Source organism: Anomaloglossus baeobatrachus, chromosome 9 (genome assembly GCF_048569485.1).
Source record: "Anomaloglossus baeobatrachus isolate aAnoBae1 chromosome 9, aAnoBae1.hap1, whole genome shotgun sequence".
In the NCBI taxonomy this organism is placed as follows: Eukaryota; Metazoa; Chordata; class Amphibia; order Anura; family Aromobatidae; genus Anomaloglossus; species Anomaloglossus baeobatrachus.
This window is the reverse complement of record NC_134361.1, coordinates 211,329,417-211,342,908: the sequence shown is the minus strand read 5'-3', so window position 1 is coordinate 211,342,908 and position 13,492 is coordinate 211,329,417. Positions and strand designations below refer to the sequence as shown.

Sequence of the window (13,492 nt, the reverse complement as noted above, 5' to 3'; positions counted from 1 at the left end):
TGAAGATCCTTGGTCATAGGGTCCTCCTTTTCCCACAAGGGGTTCATCCACGCCAGCGCCTCGCCCTCCAGGTGAGACATTATAAAGGCGACCTTGGCTTGGTCAGAGGCGAACAGATGTGGCAGCTGCGTGAAATGAAGGGAACACTGGTTAATGAAGCCCCTGCAGGTCTTGGGATCTCCAGCATAACGAGGTGGTGAAGCCAACCGGAGTTGGGAAGCACCCGACGAGGCTGCCACTGGTGCGGGAGCCGTGGATTGTCCATTGGAGGACCTGGGTGCCGCAGGCGTCATGGAAGCTTGTAACGTGTACAGGCGGGTGTCCACGGAGGTCATAAATTGCAGCATGCGGGTCTGGACTTCACGCTGGCGTTGGAGTTCCTCTTGCAGGGCCAATAGTGCTGCAGCGGGATCCATGGCCTGATCTTACTGTCACGGCCGGGCGGTCGGGTAGACCCAGGAGGTGGATCCACTGGACCGGACTCTAAGATGGTGGTAAGGAGTCCGGCAGCTGAAGCACTGAAGGGCGGCAGAACAGTCCGTGCAAGTGAGGGCAGCGGAGGAGTCCCTGGGACCACGGAGTCACAGATGGTGGTACTGGTGACGTAGCTCAGGTTCGGAAGCCGAGATGATAGTAGGCGGGGTCCGGAACCTCTGGAGCGGGATGACGGGTCACCGCAGGGATCCGAGATGGTACGGACTGTCAGTTGGCAGACGGACAGCGTGCGGGGTTCAGGACACGGCAGACTGGATGGCGCGGCAGGTACGGCTCTACAAAGAGAGATAGGTGAGTATAGGCACATAAACACCAGGAGACCTGACTCCTAGCTCAGGGAACACGAAGATCAGGCCCCGCCCCCTTGGACAATGACCCCCTATATACCCTGTACCTGTGCAACCTCATTTCCTGTTAATGGACGCTGGCCCTTTAAGAAAGGGTCAGTGACCGCGCGCGCGCCCTAAGGCGCATGCGCGCCGCCCGAGTGCCAGAAGCCAGGGAAGGAGGCTGCGAGGAGGACGCAGGGGAGCCGGCCAGGTCCAGGGAAGCTGTCGGGCGCCGGGATCGGGGTCCAGGGACCCTGGGACGGACGGGATCCGGTGGCTGGAGAGCGGGGAGCGTGGCAGGTGAGCCGGGGAGCGGGGGTGAGGACCCGGGAAGCGTGACATATATATATATATATATATATATATATATATATAAGCTGAAAAATATATATCATATACACATATACATACACACACACACACACACACATACACTTACGCATGTTAATAAAGTAAAAAAAATCCTTATATCAAGATGTATTAAAAATAAAAAAAATACATAAAAAAAATTATACGGTATATAATACTAAAAAATTCCATAGCTTTAAAAATGTGTAAGGAAAACAAATAAAATGTACATTATATATTTTTTATTTTAATTTTTTCTTTTTAACTTTTTATAGCATAGGATTTTTTTTTTAGTATAGCATATAAAATAAATATAATATATATATGTATATGTGGGTGTGTGTATATGTATGTGTATATATATATATATATATGTATATATATATATATATATATGTATATATATATATATATATGTATATATATATATATATATATATATATATATATATATATATATATATATATATATATATATATATATATATATGTAATTTATTTATTTCTTCTTCTGTTAATTTATACATTTTTTTTACCAAGGATTTTTTTTAGCTTTATAACATGCGTACACACTATATACTGTATGTATGCTACAAATATATACTGTGTATAATATATTTTTGCTCACACTTCTTACAGATCTGTTTGTGAAAAAAAATCTATACTTTGAAAATACAATCCAGTGTTAGAGAACTTGATTTTTATTTTTTTTTACCATAAATTGCAAAGGTAGACCTTTATTGTTTTTAATCGGTGGGTAAAAAAAAAGATGGAAATTAGCCACTTATCACAATTACACACACTTTTTTTTTTTCCTTCATTTTTCTTGCTTTAGTCTGCTCCTTAATCATTGTATATTAAAAAAAAATAATCGGTTCCCGCATAAATAGGTTTAAATAAAAGTTAAAAAAGATAATGAAAAGTGAACGTCTTTTCTGTAAAACTCTACCAAAGATTGGGATTTTTTTTTTTTTTTTCTTAAACTTAATCATACAAGAAATTAAGAAGAAAAAAGGAAGATAAATCGAATTATTTTCCAAGTAAATCATGTCACAAAATAAATTTCCTTCTTTTATTGGGAATATCTGATCGTTACAGAGAGGTACAAATTACTTACAGGTATAATACATTGGGTCTCAGCCGATCGCAGCAAAGATCTTACAGAGAATATTTACACCGGATATAAAGTGACTCGTTCAAGGATTTTTCAGATTTTTTTTTCCCAGTGGAGCTGTATATATGTATATATACTATAGAGGGGATACATATAATCTTTACTTTGTGTCTATGTATAGATATTTATATAGAGATTTATGTGTTTATACACTCCTATGTACAAGAAGTCTTGGAAGTGGGCAAACATTTAATCTTTTTTCCCCAAAATTTCCAAATTACAACTTTTTTTAAATTTTGGGATTTTAGTGTTTTTTTTTCTACTTTAACCATAGCTTTATTTTTAAGCTCTTTATGAAGGCAATTACAGTGATCATAGCCTGGGCACTGTAGGGGGGGGGGGACACGGGTAGCTCTGAGTCAAAATAATACCAAAGTAAGAGCCACTTGGTGCCTCGCGCCCGCTCTTATGTGACCTGTCTCCACCGCCATCGTTTTTGGTAGCGGCTAAGGATTGTGCAGACGGTCGGGAGAGACGGAGGTAAATGGCGACAGTCCAAGGCCGTAAGAAAGAGTCTGTATACATCTGCCTTCACAATACCATGGTGGGTATGTGGTGCGCCAACGAGGCCGGGTGCGGCACCGGCAGGGTGGGAGAGTGGGCCTGCAAGGAGCCGTTGGGGGGACGGTGCCTGGCGCTCTTTTGGTGGGCGCGGAGGCCGGCCAGCTGCGAGTAGGCGCTCTGGCACACCTGGCACTTATACGGGCGCTCCCCGGTGTGCAGTCGGACATGGTTCCGCAGGGTGGAAGACTGGCTGAAGCGACGGTTGCAGAAGCGGCACACGAAGGGTTTGTCCAGGGTGTGGATCCGCATGTGAGAGCGCAGGTTGCTGCGGGAGTTGAAGCCTCGGTGGCAGATCACACAGCGCATGCGGCCACTCAGGACTGGCCCCGAGGAATCGATGCCACCAAACTCATCTGAGGGGGAAACAATAGGAAAAATACAGAATGAATGTAACCATTATGATCTCTTCAATCAATCTGGACTCATCGGTTCTCGCCCCCTACTGGACAATCCAGGAAATGCAGTGGACACAGAAACTTCTCCTACTACCCCAATATCTGCACCCAGACCTTCCGCCATAACTCTGACCCACCGTGACCCCGCTGCTCACCATGTTTGCTTTTCTTCTGCTCCTCCTCCAAGCCGGGCACTCCGGGGATACCGAGGAAGGTGCTCTGAGAATTGCTGTACCACACCAGCAGCTCCTGGTCTGGAGGAATCGTCTGCGGGAAAGAAAGAGTCACGGTCAGCAACTGGCGCCCATCACTCATCATACAGGTGAGGCATCCCATCATGCACTGCAACGTGAGAGAAATGGCGCCACCTATAGTGATGGAGGGATATCAGGACTGTACAATAGTACTCACCTGTCCTACAGTCTCCTCCCCCAGTAATGGCTGATAACAGGGAGTAATAGATTATACTCACCTGTCCTACAGTCTCCTCCCCCAGTAATAGCTGATAAGAGGGAGTAATAGATTGTACTCACCTGTCCTACAGACTCCTCCCCCAGTAATGGCTGATAATAAGGAGTACTAAATTGTACTCACCTGTCCTAGAATCTCGTCCCCCTGTAATGGCTGATAACAGGGAGTAATAGATTGTACTCACCTGTCCTACAGTCTCCTCCCCCAGTAATGGCTGATAACAGGGAGTCATAGATTGTACTCACCTGTCCTACAGTTTCCTCCCCCAGTAATGGCTGATAACAGGGAGTAATAATTATAGTCACCTATTCTACAGCCTCCTCCCCCAGTAATGGCTAATAATGAGTACTAGATTGTACTCACCCGTCCTACAATCTCCTCCAGTAATGGCTGATAACAGGGAGTAATAGATTGTACTCACCTGTCCTGCAGTCTCCTCCCCCAGTAATGGCTGATAACAGGGAGTACTAGACTGTAGTACAGGTGAGTACAGTCTCCTCCCCATAATGGCTGATAGCCGAGAATACTGTTTTGCATTGATCTTTTCTCCATGATATTGGGATGCTTTGGGTGTGGATCCCCGATATTTGGAGTTCTGGCTCCCCCCTTTGCTCCCTCGGTGGGGGCAGCAGAGACTTCCACAGTCGGCGTCTCGTCTGTCCTTGTGCCCCGTCCCCCGGGTGCCCCCCGCTATCTCCTGTGACTCTCGATGTTGAGCTCCTTGGTAACCAAGGACGTTCGGAGAATGAGGTTATTAATATGCGACAATTAATATAACCCGGGGAGATGGGGGATGAATGCTCCGCGCTGTGCTGGGCGGGCGGTGTGGGTGCTCCGCCGAGTGCTCCACAATATGGCAGAGCAGTGACCTTGAACCTGGCACAGGGGGACGTGGAGTTCGGGCCACGCCGAGTTTTGCGGTTTGTGATCCCAGCTCCAGTGTGTCAGGTTAGGTGATGTTCTGAGGCCTTGAGCTGCAGCCGCCCCCTCTCCCCTCACAAAGAGAGAAGAGTGACATCGCTTGTCAGAAGCAAATCGACAAATGGCCGGGTGCTCGGAAGCTTCTATTAGGTAAGTGGTGTTTACAGCGGCGGCCGCTCTCCAGCCTCGTGTGGAGGGGACGTCTGCATACAGCGCTCAGCGCCGCGCTCCCCGTAACCTGCCATTTGTTACACGACAAATTGATTTTTTCCTGTTAAAGAAGAGTCGCCTTCCCGCTGCGCCACGGAGATGCCAGCGGATCCTATTGTTAAAGGCGGCTGACGGCGATTAGCGCAGACCATTACCAGCCCAAGAGGTGCACAGAAAGTTCTAGATCTCAGCCGAAAAAGGGTGAAGGTGAACAAAAATGGCCCAATAACCAGTGAGGGATAGGATTCTAGAATGTTCTAGATATTGTCTAGAACACAAGCGCCAAGTGTCACCCCCAACCACCGTCGTGTCTAGATGATGAGGGTATTACCTCTATGGCCTTGTAGAAGATGCTGTTCCCGATCTGCACCACCTCCAGGTTCTGCTCCTGCTCGTTCCGGGCACATTTAATGTACGTCATCCAGCTGCGGTGATCCTCCTGACTGGCATCTATGAAATAGCGCACGGTGCTATCCTCATTAAAGACCTGGGAAGGAAGGAGGACGAGAAATGGTTAATAGTGTGATGATGATGAGGGATGATACAAGGTCTCACAGAAACATCTGTCCGTCCTCACTCTGTCCGTTGTCGTCCCTCCGTTATTTGTCAGTCCGTCCACTGTCATCTGTCCATCCTCCATTCATCATCTGGCTGTCCTCTGTATGTCATTTGTCCGTCCTCACTCCGTCTGTTGTCATCCCTGTTGTCCATCTGTTATTTGTCCGTCCACTATCATCTGTCCATTCTCCATTCATCGTCTGTCATTTGTCTGTCCGTCCTCTATCCGTCCTCTGTCATTTGTCTGTCATTTGTCCGTCCTCACTCCGTCTGTTGTCATCCCTGTTGTCCATCTGTCATTTGTCCGTCCACTATCTTCTGTCCATTCTCCATTCATCGTCTGTCATTTGTCTGTCCGTCCATCCACTGTCCTCTAATAGTCCGTGTTCTGTCATTTGTCTGTCATCTGTCCGTCCTCCATCCGTCCTCTGTCATTTGTCTGTCATTGGTCCATCCTCTGTCTGTCTTCTGTCATTTTTCCATCCTCAGACCTCCGTCCGTCCTCTGTCCGTCTGTCTACTGTCATCTGTCCATCCTCCATACATCATCTGTCTGTCCGTCTTCTGTCATTTGTCTGTCATCTGTCCATCCTCCATACATCATCTGTCTGTCCATCTTCTGTCATTTGTCTGTCATCTGTCCGTCCTCCATACATCATCTGTCTGTCCGTCTTCTATCATCTGTCTGTCCGTCTTCTGTCATTTGTCTGTCATCTGTCCGTCCTCCATACATCATCTGTCTGTCCGTCTTCTGTCATTTGTCTGTCATCTGTCCGTCCTCCATACATCATCTGTCTGTCCGTCTTCTGTCATTTGTCTGTCATCTGTCCGTCCTCCATACATCATCTGTCTGTCCGTCTTCTGTCATTTGTCTGTCATCTGTCCGTCCTCCATACATCATCTGTCTGTCCGTCTTCCATCATTTGTCTGTCATTTGTCCGTCCTCTGTCCATCTCATATCTATCCACAAAAAATGTTGCAATGATGCAGCAGATTATTCCATTTTGGGTCTCAGATATTTACTCAAATTGCAATAAATTAAAGCGCCAACTCTACAAAAACTGGGCAAAAAAAGTGCCACGTTGGCCAATACAGTCAATTATGTTGCAATTTTTGGAGAGCTGCCTCCTTTCTATCATCCCATATCTTTATATCTATCTATTTATAATAATATTTATTCACTTATACAGTGCCATTACTTCCACAGCACTTTACATACATGATAATCACTGTCCCCATTGGGGCTCACAATCTAAATTCCTTATCAGTCTGTCTTTGGAGGGTCTCTATAGTATTTATTCATCTAATGTTTCTCTATCAGTCTTTGGCTTCCTCTGCTCCTTCCTTTTCCTGATGTCTCTGCTGCTCCTGCCACCTTATACTACATTGCCCTCCAACTGTGGAGACACTACACCTCCCAGCATGACGTGCGGTGGTATGATGAGAGTTGTAGTGTTATCACAGCTGTGTAGACACCTGCAGGCACGGCTGGGGAGGGGGGCTTCAGGTGATAGTCTTATTATTGACATCCAGAGGGTCAATTACTCCAATTGTCCTGACAGCTGACACAATGGAGCGGCACTGCAGCTGTGAGCTGGACATTAATCTCTGAAGGCTGCTGGATATTCTCCCCTGGGGGGGACTCATCTGATCTTATCTGAGCCACACGGATGAGGACTACTCACCTCCCACATCAGGTTGTTGTTCTTGCACAGGTCCACGTGCTCCGGGGAGATGACCCTGCCGGTGAACGGTCCCATCTCGGTGCCGGCCTTGATCCATGTCTTGGAGAAGATGCCCAGTCCTTCCCCGGGGATGGAGCTCTGCGCAATGATCACCTCTGTGGGCAGCACCAGGCTGGAGAGCTTCTGCACCTCTGCGGGGAAAAGGCGCAAACCCTGAGCAAAACTGTGCGCAGCGACAATTAGAACAAACAAATATTGCAAAACGCTTTGCACCCTGCACCCCGACATCTGGGGGTGCAACATCTGAGAATTCCCGGAGTCACCCAGATAAAATAAAACTCATTGTGATTGAGAAAATCATCCTCATCATGTATTCTTTATAACCTTAATTGTTGTCCTTAAATTAGACACAATTATATAAATGTCGCATGACATCGGTGGGCATAAAGATACAATGTTGCTGCTGATTTACCAAATCTGAGGACAGATCAATCCGTTCTCAATAATTGATAATTAACAGATTTAATCCCATTAATTTAATCCCCTTCCAGATTCCACATTATTTATTTCTGTTGCCAAAATTGAACAAAAAAAAAAAAGACTTTTTTTTTAACAATGATTTAACAATTTATCCATTTCATGGGATTATTTGCATCAATTTAAATTCGCAGATTTTCTCACTCCATTTCTTTTTTTTCCCATCTATTGCTCCGTTTTATCTGGCGCAGCCCGAACCCCTCAAAGAAAGAAAGAAGTATATATAAAACTATTGGAAACTTCTGAGAAAAAAGGCGCAAGTGAATGGGATTTTATCTAACACGGAACCTGCGACAATAGGGGGAGATTTGAGGCTATTTGTGGAGTAGACAGAGGTTAAATAGTGTCCCCCTCCCCATCTACCCGTCCAGCAATTTGTCACACTGGTAAAGTGATGGGCATTCATGAAACCCAACAAGAAAGAAATGACTCATTCTAAATTCATTAGTCTGTATGGAAAGTGTCGCAGATACATTGGCGCATCATGTAGTGAGGACTTGCTCCAAAGCTGGAGGAATTCCACCTACAAAATGGGGAGATTAGCTGCTTGACATCAAGTGAATGCTGATGGAATTAGTCTTCATGGTCAATTAGGAAAGGAACATAGAGGATAATGGGAGTCATAATGCCCCCTTCACGGATGCCAGGACAAGGGAGCTGGATGGGGCACAGATTGATGAATGAGGAATAAGGACCTGAGACATCTTAAAGAATGGGCGACTTTTTTCTTCTCTAGATTCTTTTTAAGTTGGTTTAAGTGGAAACTTTTTTTTTTTTGCCTCCTCAGGTCAAACTCAAGTTAACTAAATGAATGTAAAAGCTTTTCTTCCCCAGTCTGACTCTATTACATGCCCTGCTCAACTGCGGGGAAAGTGGGGGCGACACTGGGAAAATGTCGCTGGGAGAAAAGCGAGGATTTCAGGGCTGGTTGGTAAAAAAAAAAAAAAATGATATTCTGGTGGGAACATGAAAAGGAGGAAAAGCCACAGTTGTGTGAAGCGCAAAGAGGGGTCGTCTGCGCATCAGCCGCAATCATCCAAAAGAAGCAAAGCTGCAAATATTTACAAACACCAATTCTAAATATTTGGCAAAAATGGTTGTGCAGAGGGAAAGGGCGCAGGGGGGGGGGGGGGGGGCCACTTACCTCCAGAGAAGGACTGTGCCAGGACCTCCGCAGTGAAGGCAGTTTTGGGGCTGCTGTGGTTGCTCTTCTCCTCAAACAGCTGCTCCCCCAGGACGTTCCTCCAGCGCCCATAGAGGAAGCTGTGCAAGATGTCAGAGGTGATCATCTCCGCCAGGGACAGACCCGGCTGCTTCAGGCCGCTCTTCAGCACCAAGGCTTCTGCGGGGAGCACTGAGCCCATCATGGGTCTGTGGGGGCCGGGGCTGTGGTGTCACCTGGGGCAGCAGGACTGTGCAGTCTCCCAATGAGCAGCAGGACTGTGCAGTCTCCCAATGAGCAACAGGACTGTGCAGTCTCCCCCTGAGCAGCAGCACTGTGCAGTCTCCCAATGAGCAGCAGGACTGTGCAGTCTCCCAATGAGCAGCAGGACTGTGCAGTCTCCCCCTGAGCAGCAGCACTGTGCAGTCTTCCCCTGAGCAGCAGCACTGTGCAGTCTTCCCCTGAGCAGCAGGACTGTGCAGTCACCCCCTGAGCAGCAGCACTGTGCAGTCTCCCAATGAGCAACAGGACTGTGCAGTCTCCCAATGAGCAACAGGACTGTGCAGTCTCCCAATGAGCAACAGGAATGTGCAGTCTCCCAATGAGCAACAGAACTGTGCAGTCTCCCAATGAGCAACAGGACTGTGCAGTCACCCCCTGAGCAGCAGCACTGTGCAGTCACCCCCTGTGCAGCAGGACTGTGCAGCCTCCTCCGAGCAGCACTGTGTGGCACAATCCTCCTTGCTGCAGCCCTTCCCTCTTTATATGGGCCTGAATGACCCTCCTAATTGGTTATTAATGACCTCCCTGACGTTGGAAGATAGACTTGTTCCACAGGAGAAGAGAGAGCCCCCTCCTCCCCTGAGAGACTGCAGGATAAAGAGGGAGCAGAGGAGAGAGGGAAGGTGGGGAGGAGGGAGAGACAGCCCCGCACATCAGCCTCCCCCGGCACCTGCTCCAGCTCCCCACACCGGCCTCACCCCGAACCCAGGAGGCGCAGGTAATGGGGCCAGCACAAGTTACAGCTCCAGCCTTCCATGTCTTTTCTCCGTTTCCTTCCCTTTTTTATTTTTCTCTTTTCATTATCTTCTTTCTCTCTTTTTTTAATATTCTTCATTCTCTTTCCTCCATTATTCCCTCTTATCCTAATTTCTCCCTTTTTACCTTCCTTTTATTCGTTTCTTCTTTTCCTCCCTTTTCTTTCTCTCTTGTCAGTCTTTCCTTTTTTGTTCATCCTTCTCTCTTTCGTTAACTTCTCATTTCATTCTGTTAATCTTTCATTCGTTCTTTTTTTTTCCTTTTCTCTTATTTTTTTTTACTATCATCTGTATATCACTTTTTTCTATTTTTTTCTTTACTTTTTTTCCTACTCTTTCTTTCATCTTCATTTTTGTCTTTATTATTTTTTTTCTTTATTCTTCACACTCTCTTTTCTCTCTCTTTTTCTATTTTCTCGCTTCTTTTGTTCCTTCTTTCTCTTCTTTTTCTATTATTTTAGTTTTATTGTTCTATTCTTTTTCATTCCGTTTTTTTTTTCTCATTTTCTGTATTTTTCTTTTCTTTCTTACTTTATTTCTCTTTCTTACCCCTTGCGCACATTACACATATACACCCTCTGTATCCGTTACAGAAGATTTCTGTGTATTTCTCTCTCCTCTCTCTCTTTCTTTCTTTTCTTTCTCTCTCTTTTTTTTTCTTTCTTTCTCTCTTTCTTTCTCTCTTTTTTCTTTCTTCCTCTTTCTTTCTCTCTTTTTTTCTTTCTTTCTTTCTTTCTTTCTTTCTTTGTCTCTTTCTTTCTTTCCCCTTGCACACATTACACACATATACACCCTCTGTATCCATTCCAGGAGACGATTTATGTGTGTCTTTTTTTTTTCTTTCTTTCTTTCTTTCTTTCTTTCTTTCTTTCTTTCTTTCTTTCTTTCTTTCTTTCTTTCTTTCTTTCTTTCCCCTTGCACACATTACACACATCTATACCCCTGTATCCATTCCAGGAGACGATTTATGTGTGTCTTTTTTTTTTTTTTCTTTCTTTCTTTCTTTCTCTCTTACTCTCTCTCTTTCTTTCTTTCTTTCTTTCTTTCTTTCTTTCTTTCTTTCTTTCTTTCTTTCTTTCTTTCCTTCCTTCCTTCCTTCCTTCCCCTTACACACATATACACCCTCTGTATCCATTCCAGGAGACGATTTATGTGTATTTTTCTTTCTTTCTTTCTTTCTTTCTTTCTTTCTTTCTTTCTTTCTTTCTTTCTTTCTCTCTTACTCTCTTTCTTTCTTTCTTTCTTTCTTTCTCTCTCCTTTTTTTCTTTTCCTTCCTTCCTTCCTTCCTTCCTTCCCCTTACACACATATACACCCCCTGTATCCATTCCAGGAGACGATTTATGTGTCTTTTCCTTTCTTTCTTTCTTTCTTTCTTTCTTTCTTTCTTTCTTTCTTTCTTTCTTTCTTTCTTTCTTTCTTTCTTTCTTTCTCCTTTCTTTTCTTTTCCTTCCTCCCTTCCTTCCTTCCTTCCTTCCTTCCTTCCTTCCTTCCTTCCTTCCCCTTACACACATATATACCCCCTGTATCCATTCCAGGAGACGATTTATGTGTGTCTTTCTCTCTCCTCTATCTCTTTCTTTTTCCTTTCTTTCTTTCTTTCTTTCTTTCTTTCCTTTCTTTCTTTTCTTCCTTCCTTCCTTTCCTTCCACACATTACACACTTATATACCCCCCTGTATCCATTACAGGAGAAGATTTCTGTGTATCTCTCTCTTCTCTTTCTTTTACCTTTCTTTCTTACCCCTTGCACACATTATACACATACTGTATATACCCTCTGTATCCGCGTTGTACAAGGTATCGGGCTATACAGGAGAAGATTTCTGCGTTTCTTTCCCCCTTTCTGAATGAATCAGTAAAGTTCTGTGAACTGATGAAGCCCCCCGCCTCATGCGGACCCGCGCTCATTGACTGCTCTCGGTGACGATCGTTTCTCCTTTCTCACCACATCATCTCCAGCAGAAAACCGGGATTCGTTGAGGAAGAATAAGCTCAACCCAAATTCCCAGCAATTGTCCGAATCCCCCCGAGATTTGCAATTACCGGGCTGAGGAGAGAAGACCGGGCAGATCTCAGGAGGGAAACGAAAAAAATGGAAAACCAAGGAGAAAAATCTCACAAAGTAAATTGTACTCATCCAGGTTAAATTAATGGAGAGAACGAGGTGTAAAAAATCCCCCGGTAACTCAGAAAAAGGGCAGATATAATCGTCTCATAGATTCGGATAAAAGGAGGAATGAGACAGAAAGATAGCAGAGAAATGGGTGTGATGTGTTTATAGATACATGGATGATAGAGGTGAGGTGGAGGTGAGCTGTGATTTTAGAGAGATGAGACCCCCGATGGCAGAGGTGAGCTGTGATTCTAGAGAGCGAAAATCCCCGGATACTGGCTGTGAGCTTTGATTCTAGAGAGATAAAATCCCAGGATGATGAAGGTGAGCTGTGATTCTAGAGAGATAAAATCCCAGGATGGTGGAGGTGAGCTGTGATTCTAAAGAGATGAGACCCCCGGATGATAAAGGTGAGCTGTGATTCTAGAGAGATGAGACACCCCCCCCCCCCGATGGTAGAGGGGAGGTGGAGGTGAGCAGTGTTTCTAGAGAGATGAGACACCCCCCCCCCCCCGATGGTAGAGGGGAGGTGGAGGTGAGCTGTGTTTCTAGAGAGATGAGACCCCTAGATGGTAGAGGTGAGCTGTGATTCTAGAGAGAGAAGAGACCCCCAGATGATAGAGGTGAAGGTGAGCTGTCATTCGAGAGAGATGAGGACCCCGGATGATGGTGATGTGGAGGTGAGCTGTGCGTCCTAGAGATATAAGACCCTCGGAAGATGGAGGTGAGCTGTGATTCTAGAGAGATTAGATCCCCAGGTGATAGAGGTGAGCTGTGACTCTAGAGAGGTGAGACCCCCCCCCCACCCCACCGATGGGAGAGGTGAGATGTGTTTCTAGATCTAGAGAGATTAGACCCCCGGATGATAGAGGTGAAGGTGAGCTGTCATTCGAGAGAGATGAGAACCCCGGATGATGGTTAGGTGGAGGTGAGCTGGGCGTTCTAGAGATATAAGACCCACGGATGATAGAGGTGAGCTGTGATTCTAGAGACATTAGACGCCCGGATGATGGTGAGGTGGAGGTGACCTGTGATTCTAGATAGATGAGACCCCCAGATGATGGGGGAATAATTATCGGCCCCTGTGGTGCCCGGAGCTGGAGAAGTTTCTGCCCTGAGTTCAGATCTATCCATCTAATGTCCTCTGGATAATCCACTATCCGCCGTCACCACCTCCACAGTTCTTACATATTCATGACCATTAATTGAGCGTGTGACTCTATCGGCCATTGTCCCTGGTGTCCGGGCGGGTGAGAGGGGCGAGGGCAGAAACGTCTCTATCTCCAGCGGCCGCAAGGTCCCAGCACGGGGGGCTGCACGGAGGGGGGCAGAGGACGGGGCAGAGGATGGGGCAGAGTGACTGACACCGCAAGAAAGGAGATTAGTGCTGTACAGCTGCGAGCAGCGGAGGAGACCCCCAGCCTCAGCCATGAAAGGGGCTCAGCGGCTGCAGACTGATTTATATGGATGATGGTTAAACATTTATTGCTGTC

The 13,492-nt window shown here is 46.0% G+C and overlaps 1 protein-coding gene across 1 annotated transcript; it reads right to left on the bottom strand.

The window, feature by feature from the left end:
• Window positions 1–2,217: 2,217 nt before the first annotated feature.
• PRDM12 (PR/SET domain 12) lies at window positions 2,218–9,592 on the bottom strand. Its single transcript, XM_075324378.1, has 5 exons — window positions 8,831–9,592; window positions 7,150–7,340; window positions 5,239–5,394; window positions 3,461–3,572; window positions 2,218–3,263 (listed from the first exon to the last, which is right to left on the bottom strand). Exons 1-5 carry the CDS (start codon window positions 9,051–9,053, stop codon window positions 2,878–2,880), a joined length of 1,068 nt encoding a protein of 355 aa, XP_075180493.1. The 5' UTR covers window positions 9,054–9,592; the 3' UTR covers window positions 2,218–2,877.
• Between the last annotated feature and the right edge of the window lie 3,900 nt (window positions 9,593–13,492).

Coding starts and splice junctions, on each gene's coding strand:
- PRDM12 (XM_075324378.1), bottom strand. CDS start 9,053: ATGATGGGCTCAGTGCTCCCCGCAGAAGCCTTGGTGCTGAAGAGCGGC. Junction 3,573..5,238: donor TCTTCTACAAGGCCATAGAG/GTAATACCCTCA, acceptor TCTTTCCCGCAG/ACGATTCCTCCAGACCAGGA. Junction 3,264..3,460: donor GCAGAAGAAAAGCAAACATG/GTGAGCAGCGGG, acceptor TTTCCCCCTCAG/ATGAGTTTGGTGGCATCGAT.